The following is a 16333-nucleotide window of genomic DNA, read 5'->3' as shown; positions in this document are numbered from 1 at the left end:
TCAATCTTTGGATTGTCTTAAAAAAGAAGTTGATTTTTCTTTTTTTTCGACTTCAAAATTATCACTTTTGAATTCAATCTCGTGTATAAACGACTATTTTTTATTTTTTTATTTCTCAAAGGAGCTAGGACGAATAGATCCGACTGAAGATCCTCACTTAGGACCGAGAGGTTTGACTTGGGACCGAGACTCCTAAGACTCACGATCAAGAAATCCAAACTTGGGGCCGAGACTCCCAAGACCTAAGATCGAGAGGTCGAAGTCCCGAACCAAGTATCCTGAGACTCAGGACCGAGAGATCTAACCTTGGGAGAAAGAGCTCACAAGCCTATGACCGAGGGACTTAGTCTAGAGCTAGCCCAGACCAAGAGGTTTTTACACCTCGACCAAGAAACATAACCCCAAGATAGCCTAAGACCAATAGGTTTTTACACATAGACCGATAAATCCCAGGAAAGGACCGAGTCCTTGGCACCCTGACCAAGGGTATCCGGTTCTCAGACCGAGAGCTCCCGATCCCAGACCGAGGGTCTCCGGACCCTAACCGATAAAATTAAACTCAAACTTTAGGACTCCGGTCCTAAGACCTGTTTGCTTACAGTTTTGAAAATCCAAAATTATTTTTGTAATTGTGGGACCCCAATCTATTTTCTAAAAATCCCAAGAGATTGGAAAATTACTTTAAAATATTTTCAAGATGTTTCCCAACAAATATTTTAACCAAAGTTCGTTTGACGTTTATTTCTAAACCCTAACAACCTTAAAAATGACTGATATTCTTCAGGTATAATCCTCCTTAGCAATCATCTACAACATGTATCAGCATTTTAATATTGTTGTTTCAATATTTCAAATAATGCTAAAACCTAAGAGCATGACTAGGACCAGAAGAATAATCGATTTAAACTCAAACTTTATACAACCGATTTTCAAAAAGTCAAGTATATAAAGTAGAGACCGTTATTTAACGGAGATGGAGGACATAGCGCGAAAGCCCTTTCCCGAGTATCACCAAACTTTGAACCAAACGAAACTCTAGTGCAAAATATGTTTGTACACATACACCATTTTTATTAATTTTCTTAAAATTAATTGGCGACTATGTCTTTCAAATAAATAATCTTTCTTAAATTAATTATGTTTAATTAATTTAAATTGGATTTTATCAAATCGTCATTTGATTACAACAAATCCCCAAATTATTTAAATTTAAATAGAATTAATTATTTTTACATAATTAATTTTAAAAGCGGCAAGTACTCTCAAAATCATTTTTAAATAATGTTTTATTTTAAAAGATGACTGACACGCAACCCAAATTTGAAATCGTCGAACCTCGAGCCACTCCGAGCCCGCATGTGCACGTGCCTAACACACACTATGTATGTTGCGGGATTCTCGAGAATTACATAGGCCTAGAAACCCTCTAACCTACTTCTCATTGCGGGGTATTAAATGGCAGAGATTGCCTCCATTTGGTTGATGAAGAATCCCAACATTTTTTTCAATTCAAATGTGCACGTCTTTTGTTTAGCCTTAGTTTGAAACTTCTTAAATTTGGACAATTTATTCATAATACTTTTTATTTATAATTCTCTTTAGTTAGTAAAAAATATTGAAACACTTTTTTGAAAAGATAAGTATTATTTTTTAAACTTAAGATGAATGAATATGTTGATAAATAACTATTTGCAAAACTTTATATATAATATTATTTTAGACATGCTAATTATAATAATATTATTAATAATAACAATAATAGTAATAATAATAATGTTATCTTTAGGTTGTTAATTATACTAGATTAGTTGTAGTCCTATTTTACTTTAAAAGGGAAGCTCGAGGACTAATATAATATTTTCATATTAATCTTTGCCCACAGTGGACAACGTCCTGTTTCCCCGCCGCCGGCGAAATTGTGCTTCTCTTTACTATGCCCTCTGCATCTATCCGGCGACGTCTTTCCGGCGATTCTTTCTCTCTTCTATTTCCGGCGACGAACGGCGATTCTTAATCACCTGATAATACAAAGGTCAGACGGTTGCTTCCTTGAATCTTTCTTGATTTTATGTACTGGTACTTTGTAAATCTATCACCAACTGTTCGACACAAGTCCTGAGTGAATTTGATGCTTCTGTTTTGCAAATTTAGATGTTCTAGTCTATTTGGATTTGGATTTGGATTTGGATTCGTATTTTTCCTTCTTGCGTGATGGAATGAATGATTGTCGTTTGCTCAAGATGTTAATAAAATTGACAAACTTGATTATGCGAAGAACTGTACCCAAGAAATACGATTACCTTCCTTACAGCACAATACAATTACAGACTACAACCGCTGTAGAAATAACGGAGGTTTGTAGCTTGGTTTCGAAAGGAGTAGGCAGTTTAGATGATCTGGAATTGTCTTTAGATAATTTAAATCTTCCTTTAGCATCTTCACTTGTCAGACAAGTCTTTGAGTCTTCTTGTAAATCTGAAGCACCCACTAGAAGACTGCTCAGATTCTTCTCATGGTCAATGGAAAATTTGGAATCTAAGTTGGAAGATAAAGATTACAATCTAGCAATTCAAGTTTTCAGTGAAAGAAAAGACTTGAAGGCAGTTGAGATATTAATGTCTGATCTCGTTAAGCAAGCTCGGTCGTTGAATAGCTCTACTTTCAGTCTTGTAGCCGAAACATTAGTAAAACACGAGAAAGAAGACGAGGCATTGGGAATTTTCAAGAACTTGGATAAATTCAACTGCCCACATGATGTAATCACAGTAACAGCAATAGTTAACGCTCTTTGTGCGAAAGGGCATGCTAAACGAGCCGAAGGTGTTTTCTTACACCATAAGGATAAAATAGCAGGTTCTGAGCGTTTAATATATAGGAGCCTCATTTACGGTTGGTCTCAGCAGTGTAATGTTAAGGAATCGCGTAGAATTCTTCAGGAAATGAAGTCTGCAGGATTTGTTCCAGATATTTTCTGTTTTAATGAGTTCTTGAGGTGTCTTTGCGAGAGAAATCTGAAATCTAACCCTTCTGTTCTTCTTCCAGAGGCTTTGAATGTTTTGAGGGAGATGAGGAGTTATGGATTGGGACACTCCACGACAAGTTACAACATAATTCTATCGTGCTTGGGCAAGGTAAGACGGGTTAAGGAATCTCTTCAAGTTCTTGAAAGAATGAGGAAAACCGGATGCTTTCCTGATTCAGTTAGCTATTACCTTGTTGCCAGAGTTCTTTACTTGACTGGGAGATTTGGAAAAGGTAATGAGATAGTGAATTATGTAATTGAAATGGGTTTGGTTGAAGATCATAAATTCTTTTACAATGTTATTGGGATTTTGTGTGGTGTTGAAAGAGTGAATTATGCTATAGAGGTGTTTGACAAAATGAAGAGTAAATCTTTGGGTGGTTATGGTCCTGTTTATGATTTGCTAATACCGAAGCTATGTAGAGGAGGTGATTTCGATAAGGGGAGAGAGCTTTGGGACGAGGCTCGATCAATGGGGGTTTGTTTAAGTATTTCGAGTGAAGTGTTGGATCCATTGATCACTAAGGTTTTCGAGCCTGTGAGAAAGGAAAAGAAAAAAGTTACTCTTATGGAGTCTAGACTTTTGAGACTCGAATTGAAAGAAAGGAGTAGAAAGAGCAAGAAGAAGAAATAGAAGCATAAAATGGAGAGGATGGTCCAAATTCGAAGAATATCAGGTTCTTTTTTTATTATGTTAATGATTCATTAGCACATTGCTTACACTTTTGTTCTGAAATTCTAAACATTTGGCGCAGATGTTCAATCTCCTCGATTTCTGTTGAGTTATTGCGGAGTTGGGGGCCATTTAATGAGATGACTAATGAATGTGGGTTCACACCTTAGTTGGGTAATGTTTGTTGCTTAAATGTAAGTTGTCTTCAACTTCAATTTCATTTGTTGTCTTCGATAAATTTCTTGGAAGGGAATCAAACAAGGTTCCTAAGATGACCTAGCCTGACTGTTATTAGACTCCATTGGATCCAGCCAAAAGGGACAAGAGAAAACATATGCCAACCAAAGAAGATCCATTTTTACCAAATTTGACTGAGCAAGAGTTTCTTTCTTTTGTAAATTATTATATTATCAAATTTGTTTACATCTTAGATATGTAGAAGCCATTGAAGTATGAAAGTTATGCAAATGATATAGAGGTGGAGGATGCTGCGAGAGAACTGTTGAATAATGGTTGGGAGGATCGCACTGTAATGGTAAGCATAACTATATTCGAGAGGAGCTCGGACAAGCATATCCACCAATAGTTCTTCTTAACATATCCAAGAGAACTATTTTTAACGTGAAAAATAAGAGTTTTGTGATGGTTTCTTGAATTTATGTTTGTGTGGGGAAAGCAGAACATGATGACCCAATTTTTTCTAAGCAGAAATCCTTTGGTATTATGACAAATTTTCATGTATGACACACTTTGTTGGTAAAAATAGTTTTGCTTCATTTTGTTTACTGAGGAATTAATTTGGTATGAACTTGTAATCACTCTCAAAGAAGAGGAGATCCATGTTGATTCCATTATCTCAATGGATAACATGTTGATCGACTCACCTTTGCAGAGTAGTCCAACAAGACTTCATCCAATCGAGGGATGAACAGTATCAAATGGTTGAACTCGGGCAGAAACACATCCACAAACATTTTGTGTGTGTCTTGATCATAGCACTGCCACTATTCCACACCAGGATATGTGTCTTGATCATTGCACTGCCACCATTCCACATTGGGTTGAGGAAGACAGTGAAGGCTATAAATGGGAGGGCTCCTTGAACAAGCTCAAATAGGATAGGATAGGATGGTCGGTTCTGAGATAGCCCACGGATTAGGGTAACTCATCTTTATCTTTAGGGCAGTCTATTTAATAAAAAAAATTAGGTTATTTAATTAAATTTATTAATTGTGATATAGTTTAGAATGATAGGTTCAAATCTAATAAAAAAAAATTGAACAATTAAATAAAAAAAAAAGGAAGGAAAGAGTAATGCAGCCAAATTTTTTCACGCTTTTTTACTTAATTTCAGCCAAAACTATTAAAAATATGAGAAATTATAATGAGAGAATTTGAATGAGTAAATAAAAGTTTTTCTTATCTTTTCTCACTGTTCATACTTGTTTCTTTAACATGAGGTCAATGATATCACATTATTCTTTTTTTCTCTCACTTCTTCCTATCCCTCCTCATTAAAATAGATTAAATGGATGTGTAAGAACTTAGAAGTTACACATAATATATATATATATATATATATATATATATATATATATATATATATATATATATATATATATATATATATATATATTAAAGAAATGGATAATTATTTCAACTTTATTTCAATTGTGATATTGCTTTTAAAAGTATATATTTTATTAAATAAAAAGTTAACACCCACATATATTAATTTAAATATTTTTTATTTTTCTGTTTTTTTCATTATTTTAAATATATTTTTAATGATTCTTTTATTTCAATTTTTTATTTAATATTTATTTTGATAAAAAAAAAAATATATATATATATATATATATATATATATATATATATATGTAGGGGTGTCAATTCAGGTGGATTCGGGTCGGATTGAAGGAGGTGCATTATAACAAAATTTTCAACCCGAACTCAAACCAACCCGACTAATCCGAAATAAGTTTTTTGCTATAGAAGTCCACAAATCAGATGTGAAACAAATCTTTCCAGGGCATGAATGCATTTCTTGAGCTAGCCTATTGCATTCATTTTTATGCATCTTGAGAATATCAGTCCTTGCAGTATTTCTAGTGAAATGATTGACTTAGGTTCCAAATAGGTAAATATTGATCTAACTGCCTCATATTCTACAAACTGAAATGGTAAATCATGCCTCACAATTGCTAAGATTAGCAACTCTCTAAATCTTTCTTGACTAAACTTTTGAGACCTAATATTAAGACTTTTATCCCCTTGTTCTAACAAAGCTTGAGCAATATCACGAGTTTTCTGTCTAGAACATTAATATTAAGGATACGACGGCGAAGATTACATGTTCCCATGCTACTATCAACTTTATATATAATTCCACATGCTTTACATTTACATCGCAAATCTTCTCCCTCTATTTTAGGAAGCATATCAAAATACTTCCACCACTTTGATTTTAATGGTCTCTTTTGTTTACCAATACCAGTTTTGGAGGCTTGATCTTGGGAATCAATGCAAGTTTCTTTATTTGCATCTAAATTTGCCATAGGTGAACCCTCTGCACTATCCTTCTCAAGATCAAGATTAATTTGTGAACTCATTTTATTGCTGGATACTAGCGGAGTTCAAGAGATTAAAAAAGATAAAAATTAGAGAAGGAATGTATATTGAAGAGAAGTGAGAAAGATGGAAGAAAAGGAATAGTGATAAAGACAGAAGGAATAAAAGGAATAGAAATTAAGGATATGGGTTAGGCCCGTTAGGGTTAGGGTTTTTTTGTAAGGTCGACAAGTTATTTTTTTTATTAATATATTAGGTAGGGCGGGTTGGGTGGGTGGGTTCGGGTTGATGAGTGACCTGATTTTTTAATTCAGGTCAACCCGGGTTGACCCGAACCCAACTCAACCCAACCCAATTTTCTTTTTCAGGTTATATTTTGGGTCTGATCCGAAATGATTCAAACCCGAAAACCCCCAACCCTAACCCAATATTCTTTGGGTCGACTCGTGTTGGGTTGGCGGGTCGAGTTCATTTTTGACACCCCTATAAATATGTGTATAGCATAGAATAACATTATAAATTATTTAAAATATCCTAAATAAATAATATTTTACCTTATATATATATATATAAGAATAATTAATAGTATTAAAATGTCAATAAAAAAAATGATTAGGTGAGGGAATTTAGTGAGGGAATGACGTGTCATAATCTTATTCGCTGAAAAAATCAAATAATTTCTCTCTTTTCTCTCTTTCCTCCCACTTTTACATTTTCCAACCAAATTTCCTCACCAAATTGCTCACCAAATTCTCTCCCTCTATCACTCCTCAAAAAAAAATATATTTAGTTTTTTATTTTAATATATGTTATAATTAGTTTAAAATGTACTTATTAAAATGTTTATAATAAAATACCATATCATGTTAAAAAAATTAATAGTTAAATTAATATTTTGAAAAATATTAGTATAACATAAAATAAATTTAAAAAATAATTCACTATAATTTGACATATTTTAAATAATTTATAATATTATTGTATGATAAAAAAATTATTATTTTTAAAAATATTATTAAATTGAATATTACACACATAAAATGTATTAAAAAATAAAAATTAAAAACAAATATTAAAAATAATTAATTAAAAAATATATATTTAACTAATTAGGATTTTAACTTTGTAGAGTTGAAAATGATATATTTCAAACTTATTTGTAATATATAAATTAAAATTATATAATATTTAAAAAGAAATGTCAAATTTCTCTTAAAGAAATAATTAGTAAGATCTATGATATGGTGAGATGAATCACTCGATTTTACAAGATTGAGATTTGATAAAATTAAATTAGTTTATTATTATCATGTGTGGCATGCATGTCAGTTGTCACATGTGATTATTGTATAAATAGGAAGGAAAGGTAAAACTTGTTTATGCTCATCAAATTATTATTATAATTTCAAAATAATAATAATAATATTTTTTATAATACCAAAACATTTGACCTTGAGTAAGAGACAAGTGAATATCTTGAGATGCTTCCAACATGTGATGGAATGAGTGTATTGAGTAAAATAATAATATTTTATTATATAAAGTAATTTGGGAGATCATATTATAAGATAAATAATCATCATGTGTAATTAATATTGAGTGGTGAATAAGTAACATGACTAATCAATATTAAGATGTGCAGTATTATTTTAAAATATGAAAATTGTGATTTCGTGAATTAATGAAAAAACAAATTTAGTGGAAAACAACATGATAAATCACACTTTGAAAGAGATGAAGCAATTCTCAATCAAAACAAATAAAAATGCAATCAAAATTACATTAAAAATATAGATATATAAATAAAGTCGACTTATAATTTGTATACAGTTCTTCGTACTTCTACTTATTCGAAGATTGTTTTTTTACTAATATTTTCGTAGAATGGTCCAATTAAATTATACGAAGAAATAAATTCTTACCTACTAGTTCTACTCAAAAGATTAACCAAACATAACTAACTTTGAAAGAAGGATGAAAATTGATTAGATTAGAAGCAAGAGTTGACTTACAATTACTATTTAAGTGTTATTTTACTAATATTTTCATTAGATCATGTACTAAACTCATATAACCCCTTAAAATAAAGGAAAGAATAAATTTAATATTTAAGCGTAATTCACTTTAAAGGGAACAGTGAATTTTATTGTAGATCTCATGAATAATGTCGATTAATTACCATTTTATGTTGTTATTTTTATATATGTATGTATTAAAATATTTATAATTGTGTAATTAATTTATCTTAAGTAGGGTTTATATTAAATTATTTAAAAATAATATATCTTATTATCTTATCTTATACATATAAACAAAAATTAGAAATGTTAATTTAAAAAATAAAATATATATTATCTTATCTTCTACGTTATAATACATAAAATAAAATTAGAAGTGTTAATTTTCAAATTATTACTTTTCTACCTATTGCGTACCCGTTTAGTAAAAGTTATTAAATGGAGGTGTTGAACAACTTGACTTTTTAATAAATTTGAGATCCTATTTAATTTTTTTTATAAAATAATTGTTTTTAATTTAACAAAAATTCCAAATAACACAATCAATTGTACATATTTTTTAATTAACTTTGTTTTGTTTTTAAAATATAGTCACATACTAACTTCAATTCATTAACAAAAGAGAATAAAAAATATCTAATAAAATGTCTGAGTTTTATTTTAATTTAAAACGTCTTAAGTTGAAGTGAAAGTTATAGTTCGAAACTCGAGTCATGCTAACTTTCAACGTTAAAAAAATAAAAATTTAATACCCATTTGAAATTAACTAAATTTAAAAGTTTAACTCGTTTGGATAATTCAAACATAAACTCATTAGGTTCGATTCACCCTAAAACTTTAAGGAATAAATGAACCACCTTAAAAACAAACCCAGAAAATATTGAAATAGTTTTGGAATCCATTGAAACTCCTACTAATCCAGTCTAAAATTACCAAATAAGAAAGATTGAAATAATTTGGAATCCATTCTTTGTAAATATCTCGAATTAATTATATGAAGAAAGTGGAGTGAAGTGGGTGAGATTAAATTTCATGATTTAGCTGCACTTATATGATCGCATATGCAATTGCAAACCAGTGGATGTCATTGTCATCTTTGAGCTTGTTTGATATTGGGTTATTTAAAATATTAGTTGATTTTTTTTCAAAAAAATATTATAGTAGATAAAAATGTAAGTTATTTTTGTTTTTAATTGAATTATTATGTTTCTTTAATATTTAAAATTTTATAAAAAAAAGTAAGAAAAATTATTTTAGTTAATAAAATGAATCATATCAGGATTGAGAGAATGTGATATATGAGTTTTTATTTTAAAACCCAAAAATACCCCCCAAATCAATTGAACCTCCCATAGTGGGTGAATTTTCTTTTTTATTTAAATTGAGTAGTATTATGATGTTTTTTTTTTATCTTAATTCATAATCTTTCTAAATGTTGAAAGTGGATCCAATCACAATCGTGATTGGATATTGGCTGACCAACATCCAATAAGATTGCTAGGTCATAATGCAACACTACAATTAAAAGTCATCGGAATTGTTTCTTTCATGCCATACCATTATGAGAAATAATGAAGTAGATTGCCAATATATAATACTTTTTTGAAACCAATTATTTTTTCTCTTTTTCTAAAAAAATAATGCAATTAAATTTGAGTGTAAATTAATAATTATGGCTGTTTGTTTAGCTTAATCTCAAAGATCCTATATATATCATATTCAAGTATTTAATTTATTTATTTTTAATTTAGATAGTCTATTAGATAAGGGGATTAATATATTTACTAATATAAACATTTGTTTTGTATAATGATAATTATAACACAAAATTAAGAAAAATGTAAAAAAATTAAAATGAAAATGGAATATATCTCATTTAATAATATAACTCACTTAATTAATAAGAGTGATTATAAGAGACAAAAATGACCGGTTCAATTTTACTTAAAACGTTTTAAACTAGGTGTATGTCATCACGGTGAGAGGATCATACATCTTTATTCAATATATATATATATATTAAAAAGTCAGAATTTTTTATAAAAAAAGAGTGACCATGTAAGTTTTATACAATTTACTGGATTTTTTTATGGTTCAAATTATTTAAATAACTTATTGAGTTATTTAAATAGTTTTATTTTAAATAAAATTATAAAAAAAAATGAGAAAAAGATTAGTATTTATCAATATATAATTTTTTTAATATGAAAAACTACTGCAAACCACTTTTTAATAATTATTATTCTTAATTTAATTTAAAATATTTTAAGTGAAAATAATTTTATTTTATTTTTAAATGTAAGATGCTAGTATTATTTAGGTAACTATGACACATATCTCAATTTAAGACGTGTTGTAAGTAGCAATCAAATCATTGACAACTGGTCTTTTAATAATCGTTCTTATCATTTGAATTATTTACTGAGTTAGTGGTAACTGATTAAATATTTTAGTTGATAATTTAAATAATGTCATAAACTTATAAAATTTAGTCATTTTAAAAAATGATGAATTATTTAAAATTATTCAAATAAATTAAACAAAATTAGGATTCATAGTCTTGTTGTTGATGATATATGTATATTTTTAATTTAGAATGCTTTTAGTTTATTAGAAACTACCTAGTGTTTGTTAGATTTAAAAAAGTATTTTTTTTTAATTTTCTTTTATTTTGAAAATATTATACTTTTAATAATTTCATTTAACTAAAAAAAACACCCCTTTAAACTTTTTATTAAAATTATCTTTACATCACTACTTTTTAAATAAGTAACCACATTATTAAATAATCTTGATCTAGAACTATTTGAAAATCACTTCTTCATCTTCTTCTTCCTCATTCAATATATATATATTTTTTATTTGAAACCTCCATTAATATATAAAACCACGTTCTCCATTCTACTTCAGCACGATCTAAAAATCCCTGCACGTAAATTCCATTTCCTCTTCCAAAAATCCCTTCTCCTATATATAATCAATCTTACATATTCATCCATTCTGATTTCTCTCAATTCTACAAAAAAAAAAACATCATGGGTGAAGATAATAATAACTCAACAACTGATAAAAATGGTTCAAAATCATCTTTCTTCCCAAGCCGCAGACAAATCCGCCGGACATTCAACAACATTAAAATCACAGTCATCTGCGGTTTCGTCACCATCCTCGTCCTCCGTGGTTATGTCGGATTCAACCTCGCCACCCCAGAAGCCGACGCAATAACACAAAATCTCGCCGACAAAACCAACAGAATCTTAACGGAAATCCGTAACGATTACAATGAACCAGACGAAAATCCAAACACGACTGTAAACAGTACTACTCTCGGTCCAAAAATCAGCAACTGGGATGAACAACGAAAGGAATTTCTGAATCAAAATCCAAACTTTCCTAATTTTGTAAACGGTAAACCGAGGATCTTGCTAGTAACAGGTTCGTCACCTGACCCATGTGTTAATCCAATTGGTGATCATTACTTGTTGAAATTCACTAAGAACAAGATTGATTATTGTAGATTACATGGGATTGAGATTGTTTATAATATGGCTTATTTAGATAAACAATTTTCTGGGTATTGGTCTAAATTACCTTTGATTAGGAGTTTAATGTTGGCTCATCCTCAAGTTGAGTTTATTTGGTGGATGGATAGTGATGCTTTGTTTACTGATATGGTTTTTGAAATCCCAGTTTTGAAATATAAGGATCATAACATGGTTATTCATGGTTTTCCTGATTTGTTTGAGAAAAGATCATGGATTGCTTTGAATACTGGTAGTTTTTTGTTGAGGAATTGTCAATGGTCTTTGGATTTACTTGATGCTTGGGCTCCAATGGGTCCAAATGGTACTGTTAGAAATGAAGCTGGAAAGGTTTTGACATCTACTTTATATGATAGACCTGATTTTGAAGCTGATGATCAATCTGCTTTGATTTATTTGTTGACTTCTCCTGTTATTGGCGAAAAATGGATGGAGAAAGTGTTTATGGAGAACTCCTATTATTTACATGGTTATTGGGTTCAATTAGTAGATCGGTATGAAGAGATGATTGAGAAATATAAGCCGGGATATGGGGATGATAGATGGCCTTTCGTAACGCATTTTGTTGGATGTAAACCTTGTGGGAGTTATGGTGGTTATTCGGCTGAACGATGTTTGAAAAATATGGAGAGAGCGTTTAATTTTGCGGATAATCAAGTGATTAAGTTGTATGGATTTCGTCATTTAGGTTTGTTGAGTCCGAAGATTAGGAGAATCAAAAATGAATTGTAAAATTTTGATGTGTTATTTATTTTTTATATTTTATTTGTTAGATTAGATATGTATTGATATTGTAACCTAATCAAAACATTGAGAAAATAAAATAAAATAAAATAAAATAAAATAAAATAAAATAAAATAGTGAGGCAAAGGGTTGACTTTTTACCCTCTTATTTTTATTCACAACTCTTTGTAATATCTTTATAAAAAGTTAGTTACCGTTGTTTAAAGTTATTAGCGACGGTAAGTAACAAATACGTGTTTGGGAGTTAAAGATGTCGGTAAAGGCCATGGGGGAGTGAAGACTAGTTAATGTTACTTTGACTAGTGATGTTATTTGTCCGCTAAATTTATTTATCCAAAATTTATAAATTTAAAATAATATACATTTAATATATATAATAATAACAATAATAATGTCCTTAATTGAAAGCGGAGAAAGGAAGTCACCAGAAGAAGGAAATCGTCTAGACAGAAATTTGCGGAAAATGAATTTATAACTTTTTTTCTCTCTCTTATAATTGTGACAGATCACTAGGGATGGTAATGAGGCGGTTTGAGAGGGGAAATGCATTTACTATTTTAGTCCCGTTTTTATTTTGGGGATTTTTTTAATATCATTCTCGGCCCGTTCGGTTTTGTTTGGTTTCGAAGAATTTATGCGGAACACCGTTAATAAAATAAAAACTATACAATAAAATTATATAAACGAATTTTTTAATATAATATATATTGAAAATTTATATTATTATAAAGAAATAAACTTAGAACTCTTACAAAGTATTGTGATAAATAAATATATTAGTGATTTAATATATTTAATTATGTTTATAATATTCGGGGTGAGATCGGGGCAGCGGACACAAATACCATCCTCTTTCTATCCCCGTCCGATTTTGGGAAAAACCGTCTCAAACGGGACAATTCAGTTCAGTTTTCACGGGGCGGTTTCAAATTATTATCTTTACCGATAGATTCGTGACTTTGTTTTCATTATATTCTCGTTACCCTGTCATTTTTCTAATATTAAATATAAATATTAAAGTGAGTTAAGTCTTTTGCATAGTATAATTCAAAATCATTAAATGATGTTTGAGTTTTTTACATTTGCTGAGACATTTGAAATTGAGGGGTGGATATGATATACTTACTCGTTTGAGAAAAATTATCAAACATTCATCGATGCAGAAAATTTTAAAGTCGGTCGATTATCGAGTAGTTATGAACTCGCTAATCTATTGTGCGTATTTTTTTTTCTTCATATTTTATGAATTTTTATTTATTTTTTCATGTCAAACTTTATTTGTGTTTAAGTGATTATTATATTTTTTTAATATACATAAATAATTATTTAAAAGTTAACTTTATAATTAAAATCATCTGAATCTCGATTAGTGCATGATATAAGTATGGGTTGGCCAAGGTTATTTTTTTAATTTGTTTCTAATATCATGCAAATAAAAATATATATTTTAAAAATAATATACATTACAATAAAAAAAAGTCTTTTGCATAATTAACAATAAAAAAAGTAAAAATAATTAAACCATTAAAAAATTAACCTTTTTAACTTTTAAGATTTGGGCCATGAATAATATATGAATGGGCCTATTTTCTTGTTTATTTTATATTTTAAAAAAGAGCTTGCTTAAGGATTGAGTCTGTCTTATCCCATTGGCTCGTCCATACTCCATATGAAATTGAAAATAAATAATAATGATTATTATTAACAATTTCACAATGATTTACCTCATAATCTACAAGTTCTTTAATTAGTAAAAGACTCTTACACGACTTGACTTAGCTTTCAATGTTATGTGTATGTTTATTTTTATAGTGGTTGGAGATCTTTAATATATGACTATTCCAAGACTTAACATAGTAGCTTTCTTTATTCCTTGTTTGTTGGTTTATGTGGTGGGCAATTAATCGTTATCTATAATTAATATCTTACACACTCTTATACACATGTTTTGACTTTTAGTCCCTATAGTCATCATCTTACATTAACAATCATTCAAATGTTAATTGGGCAGCATCTCCAGAGCATGACCTGTGCCCGCATCAGACAACGTGAAAAAAGGAAGGTCATTAGTTTTTTTCATTTTTGCTGCCCGCATCGGACAACGTGAAAAAGGGCAGGTCATTGATTTTTTTTCATTTTTGCATTGTTGATAAAAGCAAAAATGCCCTCTATGCCGGTCATACCCTTCTCTGACTTTTTCATAATTATATAATATAATATATTATATAATATATGAATATTAGTTATATATTTAATTATAATATTTTTTTCTACTATTTTTAAATAACATTATAATAACATTAAATAAATATATATTCTAAAGTTTTACTATAAGATAAGAATATTAATTATATATTAAATTATAATAATATTAATTATATATTTAATTATAAAAATATTATAATATATTTTAAATTATAAAAATATTTTATATTTTATTATAATATAGAAATATTAATTATATATTCTCAAATTTTCCTATAATATAGGAATATATGTTATATATTCTCAAATTTATTCTTGTAATTGTTTTTAATATTATAATATATTTTAAATTATAAAAATATTTTATATTTTAATTTATTTAATATTAGTTATATATATATATATTTAATTAATAAATTAATATATTTTAAATAAATTAATATATTTTTTATTAATTATATTAACATGTTTTATATCGTTATAAATTATATCCGTTATATCCGATTTGGTGGAGCATATTTCACAATTTCATAATGTCCGTCAAAATGTTTAAAATTTTATGTGTTTTATTGTAGTTCATTATTTTTATAATATTTTTAATATTATAATATATTTTAAATTATAAAAATATTTTATATTTTCTATTAATTATATTAATATGTTTTAAGGGTGAAATTTTCAAATTCTCTTATAATATATATAATACAGGAATATTACTTATATATTTAATTAATAAATATATATTTTAAATAAATTAATATATTTTTTATTAATTATATTAACACGTGAGTTTAAAATCTCAAATTTTCCTATAATATAGGAATATTATAATATTCCTATATTATAAATTAGTTATTTATTTAAAATAGTATAAATAAAATTTATTATTTAGATAAGAGGGCGGGGGGAAGCATTGGAGTGTTTTGGCCATGTACAATGTGTGTCCGCTTTCTGCTGATGTATTGATTTCACAAAATAAGAGGGCAGATGTCTTGAAATAAGAGGGCAGATGTCTTGTGAGCTGCTGATGCTCTAAGTTCTTACTATTATTGGATATTGTATTTGGGTAATATGTATAATCATTATCTTGTTTGAAATGATTACTTATACCTTTACTTTTATTTGAATGCATTTATATTATATATTCACTAATTGTTTAACTTGAAAACTAATGAATTATTTCAATATGTTATAAATGATAATAGTTTAAAAATTAACAAAAAAAAATAATACAAAAATACGAATATCACAATGTCACCAAACACACCTAAAACACAACAAAATTAATCATTTTAGAGCAATAATGAAAATATAATTAAAAAGTGTTCATCAATAGACAAACATAATATAAAATTTAGCGTTAATGAGTTAGAAAATTCACAAGAGGATTAACGAATTCACCGGCTATCTCCATCTGTTTTTTCAGAAGAAATTTCTCATATAATAATAATAATAATAATAATAATAATAGTAGCCTTGTTTGGGCATTGCAACATCTTATTTAACTAGATCGAATTTTTATATCATGACATTTTATAATTTTAATAATATTATAAG

The 16333-nt window shown here is 28.3% G+C and overlaps 2 protein-coding genes across 4 annotated transcripts; both read left to right on the top strand.

Moving 5' to 3' along the window:
• Positions 1-1902: 1902 nt before the first annotated feature.
• LOC124932921 (pentatricopeptide repeat-containing protein At5g61370, mitochondrial) lies at positions 1903-4170 on the top strand. 3 transcript variants are annotated; one of them, XR_007098798.1, is made up of 3 exons: positions 1903-3699; positions 3778-3889; positions 4127-4170. XR_007098798.1 is itself a non-coding variant. In XM_047473634.1 (3 exons), the coding sequence occupies exon 2, from the start codon at positions 2217-2219 to the stop codon at positions 3654-3656; it is 1440 nt and encodes a 479-aa protein (XP_047329590.1). In that variant the 5' UTR covers positions 1909-2032; positions 2152-2216; the 3' UTR covers positions 3657-3699; positions 3778-4170. The 3 variants fall into 3 exon arrangements, 2 of the variants coding, with proteins under 2 accessions (XP_047329589.1, XP_047329590.1); XM_047473634.1 differs by having other exon boundaries at positions 1909-2032; positions 2152-3699; positions 3778-4170; XM_047473633.1 differs by having other exon boundaries at positions 3778-4170.
• Positions 4171-11162: 6992 nt separating this feature from the next.
• Positions 11163-12598, top strand: LOC124931345 (probable xyloglucan 6-xylosyltransferase 3). The gene has a single exon (XM_047471789.1). It carries the CDS (start codon positions 11320-11322, stop codon positions 12556-12558), a length of 1239 nt encoding a protein of 412 aa, XP_047327745.1. The 5' UTR covers positions 11163-11319; the 3' UTR covers positions 12559-12598.
• The last annotated feature ends 3735 nt before the right edge of the window (positions 12599-16333 follow it).

The sequence above is a fragment of the Impatiens glandulifera genome, chromosome 3, assembly GCF_907164915.1.
Source record: "Impatiens glandulifera chromosome 3, dImpGla2.1, whole genome shotgun sequence".
Taxonomy (NCBI): domain Eukaryota; kingdom Viridiplantae; phylum Streptophyta; class Magnoliopsida; order Ericales; family Balsaminaceae; genus Impatiens; species Impatiens glandulifera.
This window is presented reverse-complemented; position numbering and strand designations above follow the sequence as displayed.

Bases quoted from the DNA above. Each gene is read 5' to 3' on its own strand.
- LOC124932921 (XM_047473633.1), top strand. From the start codon at position 2,217: ATGAATGATTGTCGTTTGCTCAAGATGTTAATAAAATTGACAAACTTG.
- LOC124931345 (XM_047471789.1), top strand. From the start codon at position 11,320: ATGGGTGAAGATAATAATAACTCAACAACTGATAAAAATGGTTCAAAA.